At 36.5% G+C, this 24669-nt stretch overlaps 1 protein-coding gene across 1 annotated transcript in view; it reads right to left on the bottom strand.

The window, feature by feature from the left end:
* LOC120853615 (coiled-coil domain-containing protein 170-like) overlaps nt 1–24669 on the bottom strand; it is a 31540-nt gene that overhangs the window by 6601 nt on the left and 270 nt on the right. The window contains exons 2-5 of the mRNA XM_040227579.1: nt 17847–17975; nt 9471–9727; nt 5932–6067; nt 3226–3540 (exon numbers count right to left, since the gene is read on the bottom strand). Coding sequence (XP_040083513.1) covers nt 3226–3540; nt 5932–6067; nt 9471–9727; nt 17847–17975 — 837 coding nt within the window. The remainder of the gene's footprint in view (nt 1–3225; nt 3541–5931; nt 6068–9470; nt 9728–17846; nt 17976–24669) is intronic.

Raw genomic sequence — 24669 nt, 5'->3', positions numbered from 1 at the left:
GAACTCTAGTAAATTATTGGACTTATTAAGTAAATTCAGTAAGGTGGTGCATGCGTGCATGTGTGAGCTCAGCTGCACAGTCGTGACCGACTCTTTGCGACCCAGAGACTGTAGCCTGCCAGGCTTCTCTGTCCATGGGATTCTCCAGGCAAGAATACTGGAGTGGGTTGCCATTTCCTTCTCCAGGGGATCTTCCTGACCCAGGGACTGAATCCAGGTCTCCCGCATTGCAGGTGGATTCTTTACATCTGAGTCACCAGAAAAGCCATTAAACTTCTAAATACTGAGGAAACTTCCTGGTGGTCCAGTGGATGGGACTCAGCACTCTCACTGCCAGGGCCCTGGATTTGATTGCTGGTCAGGGAACGAAAATCCTGCAAGCTATGTGGTGCGACCAAAGGAAAAAAAGAATACACATACACTGTATTGAACTCATACATTAACTGAACACATATAGAACTCAATCCTATAGAGAGAGGGGCTTCCCAGGTGGCGCTAGCGGTAAAGGATATGCCTGCCAATGCAGCAGATGCAAAGAGATGTGGGTTCAATTCCTAGGTCGAGAAGATCCCCTGGACTAGGAAACGGCAACCCACTCCAGAATTCCTGCTGGAAGATTCCATGGACAGAGGGGCCAGGTGGGCTACAGTCCCTGGGGTAGCCAAGTAGAATACAACTAAGTGACTGAGTGCACACACACCCACCGTAGAGGGAGAAAGCACCGGTGTGGAAATACATACGTATGAACATACTTATTTCAGCATTATTTGTAGTGGCATAAAAAGTACGAATAAGAGAATGACCATCAATAGTTCTTAATAGGGAACTGGTTAAATAAGTTATATATATAGTATGGAATATTATGCAACTGTAAAGGAATGAGTTAAACCTGTATCTTTTGATCTAAGGAAAGACCATGAAGTACTTATCAAGTAAGATGAGTATTTTGACTAGTACAGTCCCAATTTTGTAAAAATGTCAACATTTACATATAAGTATATACTCATATATTTCCATAATCACTGCAATAGTTATAGAAGATATAGACACACTGGTTACTGAGGTGAAATAGGCAGAAAGAGGGTTAGAGAAGATTATCATTGTTTTCATCAAATCTTTTAGCATGGTTTCAAGGGTTGTGGAAAGCATGTGCTGTTTATATATTCTTAAATTTTAACATAATATATTTTATAATTTTTATGTGGAAATGAGTCGTTGTCAACTATATTTTCAAGAGCAGAGGTAGAAGCTGGATTCATCTTTGTGCTCTGGAGTGCATTGCCAATACCACTTTACCAAGTGCTGGAAGGTTTTAAAAACTGAGTGATCAAACTATATGGGACCAATGAATGAATGAATGGATGGAATGACAGACTCAATAGTGAGTGAGTGGGTTTATACTGTGGGGCACAGCAAGCATAGAAATAGTATAGCATGGGTATGGGTATTACAAGCAGTTCTGTGAAGAGGTAGTGAAATAGAATCAAAATCTCCTGAAAAACATCCTACCTATTCCCATTCCACTTTTAGGATTGACTTTATAGATGCAGAGAAGCAAAAAATAGAAAAGGAAATGGTCTATAAGGTAATTATTGAGGAATTTCACCAAGAGCTAAAGTTCCCTGACACAGTAGCTAAAGTTCCATCTTTAGAGAGTTATTTTTTTGAATTCATTTCCCTCTAATCTTTTTTAAAAAGTATATTAAGAAGTACATTGTTTATTAATGTATACGGAATCTAGAAAAATAGTACTGATACACCTATTTACAGAGAAGAAATGGAGATGCAGATGTAGAATGGACTGGTGGACACAGTGGAGGAAAGAGAGGGTAGGACAAACTGAGAAAGTAGCGCTGACGTATATACACTACCCTGTGTAAAACAGGTAACTAGCAGGAAGCTGCGGAGAAGGCAATGGCAACCCACTCCAGTACTCTTACCTGGAAAATCCCATGGACGGAGGAGCCTCGTGGGCTGCAGTCCATGGGGTTGCGAAGAGTCGGACACGACTGAGCGACTTCACTTTCACTTTTCACTTTCATGCATTGAAGAAGGCACTGGCAACCCACTCCAGTGTTCTTGCCTGGAGAATCCCAGGGACAGGGGACCCTGAGCTCCCCCTGGGCTGCCGTCTATGGGGTCGCACAGAGTCAGACACGACTGAATCGACTTAGCAGCAGCAGCAGCAGCAGGAGGAGGAGAAAGGGATGACAGAGAAGGAGATGGCAGGATGGCATCACCAGCTCAATGGACATGAGTTTGAGTAAACTCGGGGAGTTGGTGATGGACAGGGAGGCCTGGCATGCTGCAGTCCATGGGGTCGCAAAGAGTTGGACACGACTGAGCAACTGAACTGAACTGAACTTTACACTAAGTTACTAAATAGATGAATGGGGAAGATGTTTAAGAAGACTCAACACGTATAAGCTGGTTTTAAAAAAAAGAAACAAAAGTTTGATGTACAAAAATAAGACATTTTAGTGAATACTTGAGAAATAAAATAGTATAATGAATTTTAAGAGAGAGAGTGTAAAAAAAATTGTAACTGTACAATAAGCATACTACCGTGTAGCAGGTTTTACTAACACACTGAATTTAAGCAATACCTATTTTCATTTGAATGTTAGGATGAAGAGTGATGAAATTTTACTACAATAATTTGAACATAACAGGAGATGTATCTACTTGAATTTGTTGGATCAATCTTTTGATAGACTTGACCAGTAAATTCACACAAATGACTGACTTGATAATTTACTTCACTGTGCTGACTAAACTGACCAGTGTTTGGTCATGACAGAAGCCTTATCCTCACCACACCACTACTTTTAAGCTAACATTCATTGAGCTTACACTGACCTGTACTAAGCATTTATTATGTATTAATCCATTTAATCCTTACAACCATTCTGTGGTACACAAACTATATCCCCCCTAAACCCACTCCCACTCCTGCCAAAATTTACAAAACTGACGCAGAGAGTATAAATAACCTGCTCAAGAGCACACATTTGGTAATCGCAGAGCTGGAATTCATACCCGGCCTCTCTGCTCTTAAATCCACTCACTATATTACCCCTATTGTGATAATGGACATCTTTGTCCCTCTTATCACTATAGTAATAAAAATAAAATCAGAGCCACAGGGTTCACCGAATCAACTAACATCAAAATCCACATCTTAAAACTAATTTGAAAGAGGAACTCATCTGTTGATACACTTACAGACTTCCAGGATTGCTCATTTGCACCAGTCTCCAGAATGCTCTCTTTCACAGCTTCCTCTGTGGCTGGTGTGGGCTCAACACTGTTGCTGGGAAGAGCAGACAGCTGACTGAGGAATTTCTGATAGTGGGATCGCGCTGTTTTAGTTTCCCAGTTGTATGAATGTGGAGGTCTGTCTAACTCAGGTATTTGTTTTTCCTCATGGATCAAATCTTGTTGACACTTATCCCAAATTTTCTGTCCATCTTTTGGCCCTTCAGAGTGAAAAGTGTTGTCTCTCTGAAAATTTTTGACCAGGATAGCTTCATCCTTATCCTAAATATACCAACACATGTGTTAAACTTCTCATTTGGAATTTAATATCGAGACATCTATTTCTGTCCTTTTGAAATATAAGTATAGTCATAATACAGAACTTGAGGAGAAAAGGCTTTCTATAGGAACAAAGAGTTACAGAGTTATAAGAGAGACAAGAACACACTCATAAGAGTAAACTAGAACTTCAAGAGGTATTAAAATACCTCTTGGGGGGCATGTGGGAAGGGCAAAAAAAAACTGATGTTATGGAGAAAGTATTTTGAGAACACAGGAAGTTTAACTTAGAGAAGTAGCTAACCAACTGCTCCAGGTTATGAAGGAGCTGTTTACAAAATATTTTGAGATAATAAATATAGAAGGAATGATGGAATTTCACAGCTCAGCATTTTGGTTCTCCTAACAAAATAACTGATTCAGGCAAGGATCATCAATGAATGCTAAGACTATTAAGTGAAAAGTTGGCAGGGAAATGAGTATTTTCATAAAAACTTAATTATGATTATAGAACATCATTTAATAGTAACGGCTTTGATAATGTAAGACCACAGAGAAGTCACATCTCTTTCCCCCAACCTATCCCTTGTAAGCGCCCTGCTTTCATTGTAAACAGGAAAAAATAGAAGCTAATGCAATACTACTCCTTCACCCTGCCTCTCCCAGGAAGATTCTGCCGTTATAAATCCTTCTTTTCACCTTCAATTCTGAAAACTGAGTAAATAAGTTTACTTTCTGGACTTTCTGTCATGTGAAACTTGAAGATAGAAGGGAAGCTAGAGTTGTTGAAGTAATGATGGGTTTGTCTCACTAAAAGCCCAGAAAGAAAGAAAAAAAAAGGTAGTAGAAAAAAAAAGAGCAGTGGAAGAAAAGGTCAGAGCTACACAGACTGGTGTGGGAGAGTTTTTCAGAGATATGACAGAGAAGTGAAAAACATAGAAAGTGTTACTGTGAATTACTTGAAAGAGGTAATTAAAAATTGGAATTACTTTAAACTCTGAAAGTAGTTGCTGAATTTTTTAAGTGGAACCCCTCACATTAATTGGATCATGATGGACCTTATTTTACATTCAGAATATTATAAACCTGGAGAAGGGCATGGCAACAGACTCCAGTATTCTTGCCTCGAAAATTATACAAACAGAGGAGCCTTGCGGGCTATAGCCCATGGGGGTTGCAAAGAGTTGGACATGACTGAAGCAACTTAGCATGCATATAATAAACAATTATAGTCTGTGGATTTCAGAATAAACTTTTACCACTTCCTTGACAGTAATTCATCTCCCATCCTCCTTCAACATTCCTCCATATAACTTCTATTCATCCTGCGAATTGCTATCATGCAGCCATGAAATGAAAAGACGCTTACTCCTTGGAAGGAAAGTTATGACCAACCTAGATAGCATGTTGAAAAGCAGAGACATTACTTTGCCAACAAAGGTCTGTCTAGTCAAAGCTATGGTTTTTTTCCAGTGGTCATGTATGAATGTGAGTGTTGGACTGTGAAGAAAGCTGAGCGCCGAAGAATTGATGCTTTTGAACTGTGGTGTTGGAGAAGACTCTTGAGAGTCCCTTGGACTGCAAGGAGATCCAACCAGTCCGTTCTGAAGGAGATCAGTCCTGGGATTTCTTTGGAAGGAATGATGCTAAAGCTGAAACTCCAGTACTTTTGCCACCTCATGCGAAGAGTTGACTCATTGGAAAAGACTCTGATGTTGGGAGGGATTGCGGGCAGGAGGAGAAGGGGACAACAGAGAATGAGATGGCTGGATAGCATCACTGACTCGATGGACGTGAATCTGAGTGAACTCCTGGAGTTGGTGATGGACAGGGAGGCCTGGCGTGCTGCGATTCACGGGGTCGCAAAGATTCGGACACGACTGAGCGATTGAACTGAACTGAACTGAAGGGACCAGGCTAACCTCTTCCTTCTAAACCCAACTCATGCATACATCTAGATTTCAACATCCAGTGTGGATGATCCACCAGTTTAGTTTTGTGACCCTTGTGCCTCAGTTTCAACGACTTTCTTCTATACCCCTATTCAATCCTTATACCCAAATCCAAAACCCAGATTTTGTCAGTGGCAGGAACTACCCTGTACCAGAAATTTAAAACTTCAATATTTCACTCTCTAACCACCACCTCTTCCCAGTTCTCTCACAGCTCCATTCCTTCTAACCTTCTCTTTAGTATCACAGAGACCTTCAGATCTGCCTTGCACTTTCTCTCCATACTCAGAAACGCTTTCAGTTCACCATGCTGTACTGCTTCCTTTTATCCTCCACAAGAAGAGGACCAACAAATCACTCAACATTTGCCAATTATCTCCTGGAATAACATAAAGTAACAAAAATCCTTTTTCTTCAAAAATCAATCAAAATTTGTTCTCACCTTTGTCATGAAACTATCCAAGGAATCTTCTTGTTCTTTCATACTCATATAAGGGGTGAATCTGTTAGCACCTGCTAACTTTTTCTCCAAAAGGTCTGCTTTTTGCTCTGCTCTTTTTCTTTCAATCAGATGTACTCTGTGTAAGATATTGGTAGGTAAAAATATCATGAAACCAATTTTTCAAACTTCAAATAACAAGAAATATCCCCATTTAAAATAAATTAAATATGTGTACCAAGTAAAAATGTATTCCTTATGAAAAGAGCTGTGCAAGTTCCTGGATTATTTCTAGGAAGAGATGAGAAATAGCAGAGAAATGGAGAGAATGATTCCATGTTAAGTCTGTAGTAGTTCCCTTGGGAGAGGTCAATTTTGAAACCACTCTTTTTCAAGAGGGAATTTAAGTATGAATAGGTCTCTGCTACTATGATAATATTGTGATGATCAGGAGGTTCCACATGGGTACAAGTACCACAGGCCTGTATTTGCAAGTTCCACATCCATGGATTCAAGCAGCCATGGACTGAAACTATTCAAAAAAATTTTTTTCAGAAAGTTCCAAAAAGCAAAACTTAAATTTGTCTTACACAAACAACCATTTACATAGGATTAGCTATTACAAGTAATCTAGAGTTGATTTAAAGTACACAAGAGATGTACATAGGTTATATGCAAATACTGTACTATTTTATACAAGGGATTTAGCATCTGCAGACCCTGAGGCACAAGGGATGAAGGAAAACTATATTCCCATTTTAGTAACACCTGCATGGGCTCTTCAACTGAATCCCTGAATTAGTTTCAAGAAAGGTAAGGAATTAGAAATGGTACAATAGAAAACAGCATATGTAAAAACTTGTTTTATAATCAAATACAAACAATTAATTATTTGGTTCTTGTTTTGATTAACAATTGATAGGTTTGGTAATATTTTCTACCTTGAAGCTAAGTTAAAGTTTCAGTCCACCTTCCATGTTTGTTATATTCTTTTCTATAGAAGATTTGCATCCTACAGAATTAGTGAATATGGGTCAGGTCAGAGAAAATATCTGAATTATCTAAGGGAAAATATAATTCCATAAAATTATATTGGAGACATGTAGGTCACACTCAAAAGGCCATTCCTTGTAATTATAGCCTTAGAATGAGAGTAGACACAGAATGAGATAGAAACAATACTTTAAAAAATACTTCCCACGAATTTTTGAAACCTGATGAAAAAAATCAATTGATAGATTGAGTAAATTCTGCAAATCCAAAGTAGGATAGATACAAAGCCGGCCACACCAAGACATATCATCATCAAATTTCTACCAATTAAAAGTCAGAGAAAAAGCATATATTACCTTCTAACATATAGCTATAAGACTGAACACTGGCTTTTCAAAGAGAAACTATGCAAGTCAGAAGATAACTGAAGAACACTTTAGAGTGCAGAAAAAAAATACTGGCAACCTAGAGTTCTATACTCAGTTAAAAAAAAAAAAAACCCTTTCAGAAGGAAAAATGGAAAAATTCATCCTTAGAAGAACTGCATTAAATTGCAGAAAAATTACAGGCAATTTTACAGGATAAAGGAAAATGATCCCTGGCGGCTACACAGAGCTGTAGAAAGGAATGAAGAGCACCAGGAGTGAGTGTGTGGGTCAATATAAATTAATACTGAAAATTAACATCTTATGAGATTTATAACATTTAGAAAAGTAAAATGTATCATAACAATAGTACAGGAGCATAAGATGGGTAAGTAGAGTTACATTGTTATAAGATTTCTATTTTCAGATAACATAACAGCACTAATCTAGACTTTCATTGTAATCACAAGGTCTAAGGTAAAAAGTTAATGATAATTTAAAAGATATTTTAAAATAACACAGGAGAAAAATAGTAATAAAAACTTGATTAATCTAAAAGAAAGTGGTGGGGACTTCCCTGGTGGTCCAGTGGGTAAGAATCCACCTGCCAATTCAGGGCGCATGGGTTCGACCTCTGGTCTGAGAAGATTCCATTTGCCATGGGGCAACTAACCCTCTGTGCCACAACTGCTGCTGCTGCTGCTAAGTCGCTTCAGTTGTGTCTTACTCTGTGCTACCCCATAGACGGCAGCCCACTAGGCTCCTTTGCCTCTGGGATTCTCCAGGCAAGAACACTGGAGTGGGTTGCCATTTCCTTCTCCAATGCATGAAAGTGAAAAGCGAAAGTGAAGTCGCTCAGTCGTGTCCGACTCTTCGAGACCCCATGGACTGCAGCCCACCAGGCTCCTCCGTCCATGAGATTTTCCAGGCAAGAGTACTAGAGTGGGGTGCCATTGCCATAACAATCGAGCCCATAAACCACAACTACTGAAGCCCACACACCTACAACAACAAGAAAAGCCACCACAATGAGAAGCCCAAACATCACAACTAGAGAGTAACCTCTGCTCGCTGCAACTAGAGTAAGCCTGCACACAGCAAGGAAGAACCAGCCAGCCAAAAATGAAAGAATAAATAAATTAGTCAAAATGGGTCAAAGATAAATTTTTAAGTATTAAAACAGTAACTATTAAAATAAAACATATGTGTAAATCTTTGAGATACTAGATTAGGTTTCTTTGCTATAACACCAAAGACACAAAATGACAAAAGAAAAAAAAGATTTAAACTTCATCAAAACTTTTTAGAAAACAGCCTGGAAGTCACTCAGAAGTAACATCAAAACGTTAAACATAGAGTTACTTTCAGTTCAGTTCAGTTCAGTTCAGTCGCTCAGTCGTGTCCAACTCTTTGCGACCCCATGAATTGCAGCATGCCAGGCCTCCCTGTCCATCACCAACTCCTGGAGTTCACTCAAACTCACGTCCATCGAGTACTTTACAATCCAGCAATTCTACTCCTAAGGCATTTAACTAAGAGAAATAAAACTTACAGTCATATAAGAGTTCACACAACAATGTACATAGCAGCTCATTCATAAAGTCCCTTGCAAAGGAAGCAACCTAATGTTCATCAACTGATGAATGGACAAACAAAATGTGATATAACCCTATAACATAATATTATTCAGCCATAAAAAAAATTAAGCACTGATTCAGGCTAAACATTGATGTATCTTGAAAACACTGTGCTAAATTAAAGAAGTTAGACACAGAGGCCATATATTGTAACATTTCATTCATATGAAATGTCCAGAAAAGGCAAGCCCATAGAGAAAGACAGTGGACTGCTGGTTGTCAAAAACTGGAGAGAGTGGATTGGGGAGTAACTACTAGTAGACATGGATTTTTTTAGAGGTTGATGAAAGTGTTTTAGAATTAGAGCGTGGTGAGGCTTGTACAACCTTGTGAATATATTAAAAACTACTAAATTGTATGCTGCAAAAGGGTGAATTTTAATGGAATGGAAATTATATCTCAATTGAAAATTTAATTTTGAGTCAGGCATGTTAAATTTTGTTAGGTTTAAATTCTGTGATCAGTCAGGAATATGAAGTTCATATAATATTAGCAAGCTTATGAAAAATGAATGACATTTTTGAAAACAAACTAGAAAATTTCCTACCTTAGAAGATTTTCTAGTTCTGTAATTCTTTCAGTTAGATCCCAGTTGCCTCTTTCAAGACTCTGAATACTGGTGTTTTTCAAAGATTTAATTCTGGTTAGAGAAGCAATAAGTTCCTCTAAGTCCTTGATATCGTCTTTCAGGGACATTATCTGGAAAGACTGTTGCACATTATTTTCTTTGTAAGTTTCTAGCTCATTCTTCATCTCTTGCAATGAAGTTTCTTTTATGAAAAGTTTGTTTCGAAGATTTCTTAGCTAATGAGAAGAGGAAAATGTTATTTTAAAGTCATTTATAATTTTGGTTTTAGAAAATCCATGATTTTAAATCATTATGAGCATTTAAATTATACATTATAAAATAAGGATTTTTGAATCTCCTAACAGTAGACTCCAATATTAATTACACTTAAAAAATCTTATCAAGGCTTCCCTGGTGGTCCAGCGGTTAAGAATCTGTCTTGCAATGCAGGGGACATGGGTTTGATTCTTGGTCTGAGAAGATCCCCAAAATGCTGCGAGGCAACAAAGCCTGCGAGCCACAACTAGAGAAAGCCTGTGCGTAGCAACAAAAGACCCAGCACCGCCAAAAATAATTAATTTTAAAAAATCATATCAAATTGACACAAAGGATTTGGAATAAGTAATTTTATTCTCATCAGCATTAAACTTATGGTTCCCAAGGGGTAAGGAGGAGAGGGATAAATTGGGAGACTGAATTTGACATATACACACTACTATATAGAAAATAGGACTTCCCTGGTGGCTCAGATGGTAAAGCGTCTTGCTAACAATGTGGGAGACCTGGGTTCGATCCCTGGGTCAGGAAGATCCTCTGGAGAAGGAAATGGCAACCCACTCCAGTACTCTTGCCGGGAAAATCCTATGGACAGAGGAGTATGGTGGGCTACAGTCTACGGGGTCACAAAGAGTTGGACACGACTGAGCAACTTCACTTTCATATAGAAAATAGATAATAAGGACCTATGGTATAGCACAGGGACCTCTAATCAATATTCTACAATGATCTATACAGGAAAATAATCTAAAAAAGAGTAGATACATGTATAACTAATCCACTTTGCTGTATACCTGAAATTATCCCAACATTGTAAATCAACTATAATAAAAAATTTTTTAAAAGATAGTTTGATATACGTAGTGGAATATTCAGGAAAGTCTGAAAAAATTACAGCTTGTATAATGAAAAACTGTGATTGAGAAATATTTTGATTAAAAAGTCATGACTTTATGAATTACAAAAGAAAACAAAAACACCACTCTTGCATTACAGGCATACCTCAGCAATACGGCATACCACTGATTCATGGAGATTGTATTTGCAGGCATGAAAACAAATTTAACCTCACTGTACATCTCCCTCAGAGCTCTTGGGTGACCAAGAGCAATAATATTTTGAAATGACTCTTTTTTTCTCTCAACAGTAAAACTCAACATCAGGTTTAAAATACTTAGTTACCCCATGTTGTAAACAAAGTGCTGTCATCCAGGCTTTGCTGTTCAATTTACAGAGCACAAGCAAAGCAGATTTAGAATAATTCTCAAGGGTTCTAAGACTGGGATTGATCATTGGCCTCAAATGAAAGTCACCAGCTGCATTAGCCTCTAAGAGAGAGTCAGCCTGTCCTTTGAAGCTTTGAAGCCAGGCACCGACTTCTCCTCTCTAGCTATGAAAGCCCTAGATGGCATCTTCTTCCAACAAGAGGCTGTTTTGTCTACATTGAAAATTTGTTGTTTAATGTGGCCACCTTCATCTTGACCTTGGCCAGATCGTCTGGATCTTATTGCAGCTACTATGTCAGCACTTGCTGCCTCACCTTGTACTTTTATGTAATGGAAACAGCTTTTTCCTTAAACCTTGTGAACCAACCTCTGCTAGCTTTAAACTTTTCTTCTGCAGCTTCCTTACTTCTCTCAGCCTCCCTAGAACTGAAGAGAGTTGGGGCCTTGCTCTGGATTAGGCTCTGGCTTAAGGAAATGCTGGGGCTGGTTTGATCTCTCTCCAGATCACAAAGACTTTATCTGTATCAGCAATAAAGTTGTTTCACTTTCTTATCGTTTGTGTGTTCACCGGAATAGCACTTTTAATTTCTTTCAAGAACTCTTCCTTTGCATTCACAGCTAAACTGACAGTTTGGGGCAAGAGGCCTAGCTTTCAACCTATCTCAGGTTATGACTTGCTTTCTTTTTTTTTTTTTTTTACCATCCATCATTTTTATTATTGGTCCTTTTAGTGGATTTAGACAAAGCAGAAAATTGCAAATCAACTCTTCCATCAGCAAATTTAGTACTTATCTAGATTACCTTAATTACTATAGTTTGTATTGAACATTTAAAAACAAGATATTTATTATTAGTTTTTGAAGCCTCAACATAGATATGACTTCTGACAGGACAGGCTTTCACAAGTATTGAAAATAGTTTCCAGATCTTCTGTCTTCTTTTGAAGATCTTAGGAGATTCATAAGGACAACAGATTTGATGACTGGAGTTACCATCCAAGAGGAAAATTAACATGAAATTACAAATCTTTTTTTTTTTGCTTGGTAGTGTTCTGCTCATGAGATCTGAGTTTCCTGACCAGGGATTGAGCCTGGGCCGTGGCAGTGAAAGTGCTGAGTCCTAACCACTGGACTGCCAGGGAACTCTCTAAATTGCAAGTCTTGATTGTTCTTATTTTTTAACAAAATGCTCAACAGAATTTTAAAAAGACAAAAAAATGTTGCATTTACATAAAAGTGAAAGTCGCTCAAAAGTGTTTGACTCTTTGTGATCCCGTGGACTACACAATCCATGGAATTCTCTAGGCCGGAATACTGGAGTGGGTTGCTGCTGCTGCTACTGCTGCTAAGTTGCTTCAGTTGTGTCCGACTCTGTGCGATCCCAGAGACGGCAGCCCACCAGGCTCCCCCATCCCTGGGATTCTTCAGGCAAGAATACTGGAGTGGGTTGCCATTTCCTTCTCCAATGACTTGCTTTCCTCACCGAGTTTAATCATTTCTAGCTTTTGATGTAAAGTGAGAGATGTGCAACTCTTCTTCCACTTTAACACTGACATGTCATTGTAAGGTTATAAATTGGCCTAATTTTAATATTGTTGTGTCTCAGGGAATAGGGAGGTCAGAGGAGAGGAAGAGAGATGGGGAATGGCAGGTAAATGGAGCAGTCAAAACTCCCAATGTTTACCAACTAAGCTCACTATCTTATATGGTTACAGTTCATGGTGCCCCAAAACAATTACAATAGTAACATCAAAAATCACTGATCATAGATCACCACAACAAATATAACAATGAAAAAGTCTGAAATATTGCAAGAGTTACCAAAATGTGACACAGAGGCACAAAGTGAGCAGATGCTGGTAGAGAAAGAACTCCGACAGACCTGCTCAATGCAAGGTTGCCAGAGACCCTCGATTTATAAAAAACACAGAATCTGTGAGGTGAAATAAAGTGGAACACAATAAAAGAGGTCTGCCTGGTATCGTTTATGTTAAAGAACCCAAATTTTTAAATAGTTTAATGTTGTATTTGGACATAATGAAACCTGAAATATATTCAGAACTTAATTAAATTTAGGTACCCCAAAACTCAGATACAGCTTGTGGATAAAAACTGTCAACAAAGGATTTATATCTAGAATATATTAATATAAAGAACTCTAAATTCTCAGAAAACAATCCAATTTTTTAAATGGGCAAAAGACTTGAACAGAAATTTTACCAGAAAGGACATATGGATGGCAAGGGAAAGCGAAAGTGAAGTCGCTCAGTCGTGTCCAACTCTTTGAGACCCTGTGGACTGTAGCCCACCAGGCTCGACCTCCGTCCATGGGATTCTCCAGGCAAGAATACTGGAGTGGGTTGCCACTTCCTCCTCCAGGGGATCTTCCCGACCCAGGGATCAAACCCAGGTCTCCCGCATTGCAGGCAGACACTTTAATCTCTGAGCCACCACGGAAGCTGGGTCATATGGTATTTGCATATTTAGTTTTATAAGAAGCTGCCAAACAATTTTCCAGAGTATCTGGACCATTCTATCTTCCTACCAGCAACATATGGATGGCAAACAAGCACATAAAAATAGATTCAACATCACCAGCCATTAAGGATATGCAAATTAAAGCCACAGTGCGATAACACTCCCCATGTATTAAGATTAAAATATATAAAATACAAAACAGGGACAACATCAGATCCTGGTGGGGATGCAAAGAAACTGGATCACTCATATGTTGCTGGTAGGAAGATAGAATGGTCCAGGTACTCTGGAAAATTGTTTGGCAGTGTCTTATAAAACTAAATATGCAAATACCATATGACCCAGCTATTGCATTTTGGGGCACTTATCCAAGAGAAATGAAAAATTATGTTCACACAAAAATCTGTGCATGAATGTTCATAGCAACTTTAAAAAACCAGAAGTTATCCAGGTATTTGTCAACAAGTGAATGGTTAAACAAACTGTGGTATATACATACCACAATCTCAGCAATAAAAAGGACCAAACTATTGATATAACAGCTTGAACAAGTCTCCAGGATATTATGCTGAGTGAAACAAGCCAATCTAAAAAGGTTGTATCTGCATGATTCTATTTGTAAAACATTTAAAAAACAGCTTTATTGGGGTATAATTCATAGATTTATCCATTTAAAGTACACAGCTGAATGGGTTTTGGTATTTTCATAGAATTGTGTAGCCATATTGAACTTCTTTTTTTTTCACTTTTTAAATTGAGATATAATCCACACACTGTAAAATTCACCCTTTATAGTATACAATTCAGTTTTTAGTATATTCACAGTTGTGCAACCATCACCGTGATCTAATTCCAGAACATTTTCATTATCCCTTAAAGAAATCCCATACCCACTAGTAGTTACCTCCAACCCAGCCCTTGGCAACCACTAATCTGTTCTCTATTTCTATGGATTTGCCTATTCTGGACATTGTATATAAAGGGAATCACATAATATGCTGTCTCTTGTGACTGGCTTGTTTTCACTTAGCATAGTGTTTTCAAGGTTCATCTATGTTGGAGCATCAATTAGTACTTCATTCTTTTTCATGGCTAAATAATATTCTACTGCATGGATATACCACATTTGGATATTTACTCATCAATGGATATTGGTGTTATGTCTACTTTTTGGTTTTACAGAAAATGCTAGAATGAATATTCATTTACAAGTTTTTATGTGAATATATTTCTAATTCTCTTGTGTTTCTACCTAGGAGTGTGACTGTTGAGTCACATGGTAATATATTTAGCTTTTCAGTATATAACTTTTTTTCCCAGTATATAACATTTTTGAAATGACAGCACTTTAGAAATGGTGAAGAGATTAGTGGTTGCCAGGAGTTGGGATGGGAAGGAAGTGGATGTGCATATCAAATGGCAATGGGAAGGATCTTTGTGCTGTTAAAACTACTTGCTCAGTATTTTGACTGACTGTTTAGAACATAATACCCACAAATAAGTACAAGTAAAACTGGGGAAACCTGAATAATACTGGTGGATTGTATTGCATCAATGTCAATATTTAGGCTGTTACATTTACAGTTTTGCAAAATTTGGGAGAAACTGTGCAAAGTTTACAAAGAATATCTCTGTATTATTTCTTAAAACTGCAAATGAATCTATAATTATCTCAATAAAAAGTTCAACCAAAATTATTTTTTCTTCAAGATTTTAAAATGCTATTTATTAGTTTACTAGCTTATATTTTTTTAGTTTTCTTTTTAAAATAAATTTATTTATTTTAATTGGAGGCTAATTACTTTACAATATTGTATTGGTTTTGCCATTCAACTAAAATTAATAATAACTGGTTCTCAAGATTTTCTCTTTAGCTGCAAAATTTATATTGCCTCCATCCACCCCCTCCAGAACTGATGAATTTACCAGGTTTATATTATTTGCCTTGTTACTACACTAAGGGAAGAAAAATATCTGCAAAAAACAGTCATCTTGCCCTCACAAACAGAAGTTTCCTTGAAAATCAAATTAAAAATAATGGCAAAACACATTAATTTTATCTTAACTTAAAGACAGTAGGCCTTCTTATAAATATTATCAGTTAACAAACTGTTAGACCTTTTTTTTTCCTTGGATGAGCCTCACTGCTCTTGGGATCTTAGTTCCAAGACCAGGGATCTAACCCAGGCCTCCTGCAGTGGAAGTGCCAACTTCTAACCACTGGGTCACCAGGGAATTCCCTGTTTAACTTTTGTTACTACAGCAGCCTACCTAGCACTATGCAAGAGTTTTAGCTCAATACCATATTCCCTAAACTAGACAACCCAATCACCAACTGGACTCTTTAATATTTATCCCTTCTCTATCTGCCTTTTGCTAAATATAGCTTTTTGCACCTGTTTCTCCATTATTGGACAGAAACACATGGTAATTATTTCTGTTATGTCCCACAAAGAGATAATTATAACAGAAAGACTTAAATGTATGCATGAATAGAAAAATTGTCTCATCAAGACAATTGTGTTACTATAAAATTAAATAATAGGTTATTGGGAAAGGGAAAGATGACTCAAGCTGAAGGTATTCTATTATAATCAATATACTTTTTTAAATTTTGTTTTTTATTTTATTTTTTGAAGTTTGTTTTTGTTTTCATTTTCTTTTGGCTGTACAGCTTGTAGTATTTTAGTTCCCTGACCAGGGACTGAACTCAGACCCTTGGCAGGAGAGACCACTGGGGGATTGTTGTTTTTTTTTTTAAAAAAAAAGCTTGGAGTTAAATTGTCACTGATTTTTATTAAATTTAGAAAATGCCAATATGAGCTATGAAATACTTTTTCATGTATATAGTCTCTAAAATCAATTCACAATGAGGCCTTGTAGAACCTTTTAGACCCTTTGTAGACCTTGTAGAATCTTTGACAAACAAAAACTAAGTATAGGTACCAAATGCTTTGTGTGCATGTAAAAAATTGTTTTTAAGAAGTACTTGGAAATTCTATATGAATAGAATTCATTCTATATGAATAACTTACATATTTTCTTTAAATCTGTTTAAAGGTTTTTTATGAGTTAGACATAGACATGAACCCCTGGACACTATGACCAAGTTAGGACACAGAAAACAGATGACCATCTACAAGCCCAGGAGAGAGGCCTCAGAAGAAACTAACCATCTCACCATGAAAAAAAAGTAATTATGCGAGGTGATGGATGTTATTAACCAAACTTTTGGGGGTAATCATTTCATAACACATATGTACATCAAATCACCATACTGTACATCTTAAATTTACACAATGTTATGTCAGTTATATGGCAATATAGCTGGGGGAAACATTAAAAAGAAGAAGAAACTAGCCCTGTTGACACTTTATATTGGACTTCTCGCCTCCAGAATTATGAAAAAGTAAATTTCTGTTAACTAAGCCAACCAGTCCATGGCACTTTATTACGGCAGCCCAAGCAAACCAATATAGAAACAACAGATAGCTACTTATTCAAAAGGCATTATTCAATGTCCCACAATATCAGCACTCAGAACATTTTACGTAAAGGTAACCATAGTGGCAATACAGACTCGCAGCCACATTACGTTACCTTTAACATCGACAACGGCCTTGGGATTCCAATCTTGATTACCAATCTCTTGCAACAAATATTTTAGGATACTAGAGTTCAGCTAAAAAATTCCTAAGTATCCTTTAGTTCATTGCAGGGTATCAAATGTATCAAAGTCAAGGTACTTCTTACAAATGTGGTTTCTTTTTCATCTGTTGATACTGCTCAGATGTTTCATCAAGTATTTAATAAGATTAGTAGATATTTGCCATTTGGCGCTTTACTGAAAGTGAGAACTCATCCTTTCCATCAAAAAAAAAAAATGCTTAATACATGTGACTATTATCTTCCCAGGTGGCACAGTGGTAAAGAATCTACCTGCCAGTTCAGGAGACATAAGAGACACAGGTTCAATCCCTGAGTTGGGAAGATCCCCTGGAGTAGAAAATGCCACCCCACTCCAGTATTCTTGTCTAGGAAATTCCATGGATAGAGAAGCCTAGTGGTCTACAGCCCCTGGAGTCACAAAGAGTCGGACACAACTGAGCATGCACACGGAGATTATTATTATGGACATTTTGAGCATGGCGGTTCCTACGTCATTCAGTAGTCACTCAAAAGCAGCAATATGTAACATCTCCAAAGGGATTTCTCCAGCAAAAGATAGATTTGGATCTACATTAGTGCCCCTCAGTATTGAGGGGAAAAAAGCAAAACTGAGTTTAGATAATACTTGGAGAATTTTATCAGAATGTTTCGCTCCCTACAGAGGATATAATGTCCCATGGTGTTTTATTTTCAAGTAATCCATATACCTCAGCTAAAAGATTCTTGTTTTTCACCAACAAACCAGCAAGATCAGGAGGGACTGAATCAGCTGCCCTTTTGTTGCACTTGACTGGGTTCCTGGTGGGAACCACTTCAAGAGGTGGATTAAGACAAGCCTACAAAAAGAAATTTCAAATTAATCAGCTAAACATGTACCCTATAATAAAAACTGCACTGTCTTAGCTCACAAACTCAAATAAGTAACTCTAAAATACAACTTTAAAATATTCACTTTGACGTGGTAACCTAACAAATGAAATAGGTCTCAAAAAGTAGCAAGTAACATGTTAACTTAAAAGTCTACCTTACATTTCTCTAAAAATTCTTAACTAACAATTTATAATACTTGCCATGAGTAAATGCAGCACATCTAATAAACATAATTTCTGAAGTATAGGAAAGAAAACACACATAAAATGTCAGAAAATTTTAATTCACACCTAATAAAGCCTTTACAGAGCCTTAAACTATTATAAGGTCACTGGTGAAAGATTTACCAGTATTTGTTTTATTTTTATTATAAGTAAATTCCTATGCTTATATCTTATACAAATTTATTTTTTTTAATCTGATTTCAGTAAATTAACATCAATTTTGTGTTTCTTTCATACTTTACTGAGAGTAAAAATTAGGGAGATTTATCTGTATTACACTATCTCCTCCTCTTACCAAGAGTATATATAATGTTCTAAATTTAATTAGCATAACTGGTTAAGAACAAAGTTTACATGATTCAAATGAAACCAAGTAAAATATATTAATCTAAATCCCTAAGAAGTGTATAAATGAATCACATGGTACTTATTGTATTAAAGGAACAAAATGCATTTTTCTAAAGTTATCAGGTTTTAAAATTTTATTCTTACCAAGATACTAGGAATGCAGATCTGCAAAAGAGAATATGAAATGACTATATTTAAATGTTTTTAAAAAATAAAGAGAACTTTTGAAAATATGACTAAGTCACAAGATACCACAATAAATTAACACTGGAAAACATTTTGGAAAAACAACTTTTTGAAATAAAAAGTATAATAACTTTAATTTGAAAACTAAATGACCACATTAGAAAGCAAATTAGACACAGCTGAGGAACGAGTGAACTCAAATATGAAGGAAATTTTTGAGCATACAGGAACAAATAAATGGTGAAAGAGAGTTTAAGGCAGAGAGATTAAAATGAAAAGGTCTATCATATGTCTGTTTGGAGTCCAAGAAGGCTATATTCTATAGAATGATGAAGAGGCAATATTTGAAGAAATAATGCTTTGATAATTTTACAGAATTGTTGAAAGATACTAATCTAAGTGGTCCAGCAAGTCCCAAGAAAAGTAAATTAAAAAAATTTCTTTACCAACACACTCATAATGAAACTACAGAACATCAAAGGGATCTAAAAAGCAGATAATAGAAAGGACATAATTACAAAGAAATAGCAATTAGACAGGTGAGCAACTTCTCAATAGCAACAGAAGCTGAGAAACAGCAAAATGACATCTGTAATGTACTAAGAAAAATATTCTTTCACTGAGTGTAAGAGGCACAGATTTTCACATCTCTGCAACTGGGCTGCATCTTAAAATTTCCTCTAATTCATATATGGCCTGGTTAGCCAAAAGCACACTTTCAAATTTCAAAATAGTGGCTAAGACAGGACTACTTGTTCAAATCAAAGATATAAAGTAAGTGCCAACCAGAATTTCTACTTAAATTATGTTCCAAGATTAAGAGTAAAATAAACACATTTTAGACAAACAAAAATTGAATTTACCACCAACAGGCCCTTACTTAAGAGAATTTTAAAGAAAGAAAATCAACAAAGTCTGAGATACAAGAAAGAAAAGGGAATAAAAAATAACAGTAAATATTATGTGGCCATAATTACATAAACATTAATTTTAAAACTGTGATTTATGGGGTTAAAAATAAAGAATAGAACCAGTGCAGGACAAAATAAAAGCATATAGACTGAGAGGAGAAAAACAGCTTAAAGCATTATAATAAAACATTCAGATTTCTCAAGAGTAACCATAAAAACTTCTGTTAACTTTGCTGAGTATATATCTTAAAATAACTAATATACTATTAAAACAATAGTCATACAGCATATAACTCCTAAACTTGTAGAAGAAAAAAATATGAGAAAAAAAGAAATAAATGCAATACAACAAAACAAAAACAATCAGTTTTGTGTATGATAGAAGGAGAGAAAAGAAAACAAAATAATAGGACAAGTAGATTATACATATGCTAATAGAAAGACACCGAAATAATCAATAATATCAATAAATGTAAACGGACTAAACTTTCCAGTTAAAAGCAAAGATTATCAATGTTTCTTGAAAAAGCAAAAACTGAAAACATCCCACATTTCAAGTAAGAGTTTAATGGGTAATTAATGGTATATTCATACAATAGAATCATTACTGAATGCACACAAAGTGACACAAATCTCATGAAGTGAAAGAAGTAACAAAAAGACAAAAATAGTATAATTACATTAAGTAAACTTTTAAACATAAAATTAATATATTAGGGATTCTTATATAAATGGTAAAACTAGGAATAAAAGCAAGAGAATGATTGACACAAAACTCAAAATACCCACTATCTTTAAGTGTAGGTAGGAATAAAGGGATTCAGTCAGTAAGGGGCAAAGAGGAAGCTTCTAAGGTATTGGAGTATTTTAAGATATTGGGTGGTGGGTTTATAGGTATTTGTTTTATTACCTAACCTGTGCATATACATTTTATAGTTCTTTCCTATGTATATTTTTTAAAAATCCATTCACAAAACAAAACTACATATTTTTAAAAGATGCATATATATCCAAAGACATACATCAAATATATTAGATGAGACAGAAATGGAGATGGAGAAAAAGTAAAGCAAGAGGAGCCCTGTACAGAAAGATGATACTGTACCATGAACTAAGCATGATTAACTTGACAATGTACCTGAGATATAAAACAAAAAAGCAAATTGATTAAAATGTGCTAAATTCTTAACACATCAAAATATTGCTAAGATTTCAAACACCAATAATAAAAAGAAAAAACAGTAAGCATTATGTTCCATTAGGCTTTTAATTTACAAAAATAAGAAATATTAAACCTGCAATTAATTTTTATAAACAAGCTCTTTCAAATTCTTTTCTCATTTCATAGTTTAGAAGAAATGAACAAGGAGGGATGCTGTATATGAAGCTTGCTGAAGCTTGCTTATACAATAAAAAATTAAAATGTATAAAAATTGACATATTAATATAATTTGTAATGGAATTCTATGCAGGAATTATCATGCACAGCCTAAATTTATATGAATTAAAAAACTACTCTCAAAAACATAAATCTATTTTCAGGGCAGGAATAGAGACGCAGACATAGAAGACAGATGCATGGACACGGGAAGGGCAGGGGATGAATTGAGAGATTGGGATTGACATATGTGCACAGCCAAGTATAAAGTAGATAGCTAGTGGGTACCTGCTGTATAGCACAGTGAGCTAAGCGTGGGTGCTCCATGTGGTGACTTAGATGAATGGGATGGCAGGAGCAGAAGGTGCGAGCAAGGTCCAAGACAGAAGGGATATACGAATATGTATAGCTGATTCACTTCATTATACAAAGAAACTAACACAGCATCATAAAGCAGCTATACTCCAACTTTTTTTAAAAGTCCATTAAATAAAACAAAAAAAGAAGATTACCAAAAAACTAACCAACAGAAAACACCCATATAAGGCTGAGCGCCAAAGAATTGATGCTTTCGAACTGTGGTGTTGCAGAAGACTCTTGAGAGTCCCTTGGACTGCAAGCAGATCCAACCAGTCCACCCTAAAGGAAATCAACCCTGAATATTCATTGGAAGGACTGATGCAAGCTGAAGCTTCAATACTTTAGTCACCTGATGCAAAGAGCTAACTCACTGGAAAAGACCCTGAAGCTGGGAAAGATTGAGGGCAGGAGGACAAAAGGACGTCAAAGGATGGCAGAGGATGAGATGGTTGGATGGCATCACTGACTCAATGGACATGAGTTTGAGCAAGCTCTGGGAGATGGTGAAGGACAGGGAAGCCTAGCGTGCTACAGTCCATGGGGTCGCAAAGAGTTGGACACGACTGAGCAACTGAACAACAAAAAGACTGAGTGCAAATAGCAAGGTAGAAAGTTAGGTTTAGTAGAATATCATTAATGTAATTTTTAAAATGGCTAAAACAATATAAAAAGCATTCACATATATCTAAACATTAAAAACATGGACACAAAGGCTATAAATTATCTCTGAAAAAAAAAAGGTCCGGGATGGTCCAGCAGTACTTTCACATAGACTTATGATAGTAGCTGCCCTAACATCCTCATCTCTCACCACCCCAGACCCTGGATCCACTCACTTCCCTTACCAAGATGACTGATGCTCAGCAGCAGAGGCCCCAGGACCTGCCTTAGAGTTAAGAGTGGCAAAGATTCTTACTGGCAGATGTATGATTCTACTGTTAAATTTGTTTATATTACCTACCCCAAGAGGGGCTTCCCAGGTGGCGCTAGTGTAGAACATGCTTGCCAATGCACAAGACATAAGAGATGCAGGTTCGATCCCTGAGTTGGGAAGATCCCTTGGAGAAGGGCATGGCAACCCACTCCAGTATTCTTGCCTGGAGAATCCCATGGACAGAGGAGCCTGGCATGCTACAGTCCATAGGGTGGCAAAGAGTTGGACACAACTGAAGTGATTCAGCATGCACGCATGCATGCCACCCAAGACTGGAGAAGGATGAGAGGTTACAAAATGGTCTTCAATTTTATCAGTGAAGTTTTATTTTCTTAAAAGAACAACTAAGCAAATTTGGAGGGAAATGTATTAGTCTCTATACTTTTCCGTAGGGCTTCCCAGGTGGCACTGGTTTCCTACGCAGCTCAGCTGGTAAAGAACCTGCCTGCAATGCGGGAGACCTGGGTTCGATCCCTGGGTTGGGAAGATCCCCTGGAGAAGGAAAAGGCTACGCACTCCAGTATTCTGGCCTGGAAAACTCCATGGACTGTATAGTCCCTGGGGTCGCAAACAGTCGGACACAACTGAGTGACTTTGACTTCACTTCACTTCACTCCCAAGTGGCACTAGTGATAAAGAATCTGCCTCCACCTGTCAATGAAGGAGATGTAATTCTGCCTCCACCTGTCAATGAAGGAGATGTAAGAGATGGGTTTGATCCCTGGGTTGGGAGATCCCCTTGGAGTAGGAAATGGCATGCTACTCCAGTATCCTTGCTAGGAGAATCCCATGGACAGAAGAGCGTGGTGGGCTACAGTCCATGGGACTGCAAAGAGTTATACACAACTGAGCAACTAACACAGACACACAGTCCCAAAGAAAACATACTATTTTTTTTTGAAAACATGCTATTTTAAACTTACTTGTTGCAAACTCAAGCATTTTGTTTTATAATTGATTTAAAATAAAGTTCATAGTTAAATGAGGACATGTTGATAATAAGACAATTTTATTATTATAAATTTCATAATGTACCAATATTTAAATTTATATTTTATGGTGTTAAAATTTGTGAAAATGGTAAAACAATTTTTTATATTTCTAGAGGGATTTATGAGCATTTATGCACTTGAAAAGAGTTAGAGGTTGTAGAACAATGTCCTTCTTCATTGTATCAGTTACTTCTTTGCCCCATCTTCATAGAGGTATAGTTGAAAATTAAAATTATATATAAAATATGTGACAATGTTTTGAAATTTGTATACATTGTGAAATAATCTTTACAATCAAGCTAATTAACATATCCATCACCTCACAGTTACCATTTTCTTTTTTTTGTCATGAGAACATTTAAGATCTAAACTCTTAGCAGTTTCAAGTATACAATACAGTATTGTTAACTATAGTCACATTGCTGAACATTAGATCTCCAGAACTTATTTATCTTGCATAACTAATGTACCCTTTGACCAACATCTCTTGATTTCCGTCTTCCCACCACCTCAGGAAATCACCATTCCACTCTCTGTTTCTGTAAGTTTGTTTTAGATTTTACATAAGTGAGATCATGTAGTATTAGTCTTTGTTCGGCTTATTTCACTAAGTATAATGTCCTGCAGGTTCATCTATGTTGTTGAAGATGGCAGGATTTCCTTTTTTTTTTTTTAAAGGCTGAAGAATATTCTTTGAAAGAATACATGTATCACATTTTCTTTATCCATTCATCTGTTGACTTATTTACTTTTAATGTAATACATTTCCTTTTCTAGGGAAGAAACTAGGTTAATTATTCTCATTTAAAGATAATAGGGGATGGAAATAAACCAGTCCCCTAAGCCCCCATCCTTACCCCACAGCTCAGACTCATCTATGAGTTACAAGCTAAAGAATAGATGGATCTGTCTAATGGTTTTAAAAATATCATCTGACCCAAGAGGGTATTTAATTTCCAGAAACAGTCTCATCATTTCCAGCCCTAATAAAACAAGGTTGTATATCAAGGGGGTTAATATGGGACAACAGGAAGGTGATGAGAGTCAGACTACTCAGTTCTGCCCTTAAGTCACTGTGGCCTCTTTCCAGTGTTCAGTTTGCTAATCTGCAAAATGATAGGGTTGGATAAAATTAACTCAGAGGCCCTTTATAGTCTATTTTTTTTATATTGTTTTGGGATTGTGGGCCTTGGTGAAATATCAGAATCACCAAAAAGGCAAAAATAAGTAAAATTCACTTCGAGGTTCCATTAGATTCAGAAATTTCACTGCTCCTTGTTCTAGAGTTAAGTCAGGAACTGGAAGTGAGATCTTTGACTCATGTCTT

The sequence above is a fragment of the Oryx dammah genome, unplaced genomic scaffold, assembly GCF_014754425.2.
Source record: "Oryx dammah isolate SB20612 unplaced genomic scaffold, SCBI_Odam_1.1 HiC_scaffold_26, whole genome shotgun sequence".
Classification (NCBI taxonomy): domain Eukaryota; kingdom Metazoa; phylum Chordata; class Mammalia; order Artiodactyla; family Bovidae; genus Oryx; species Oryx dammah.
Note: the sequence above shows the minus strand (reverse complement) of the source record. Positions and strands in the feature narration are given on the sequence as shown.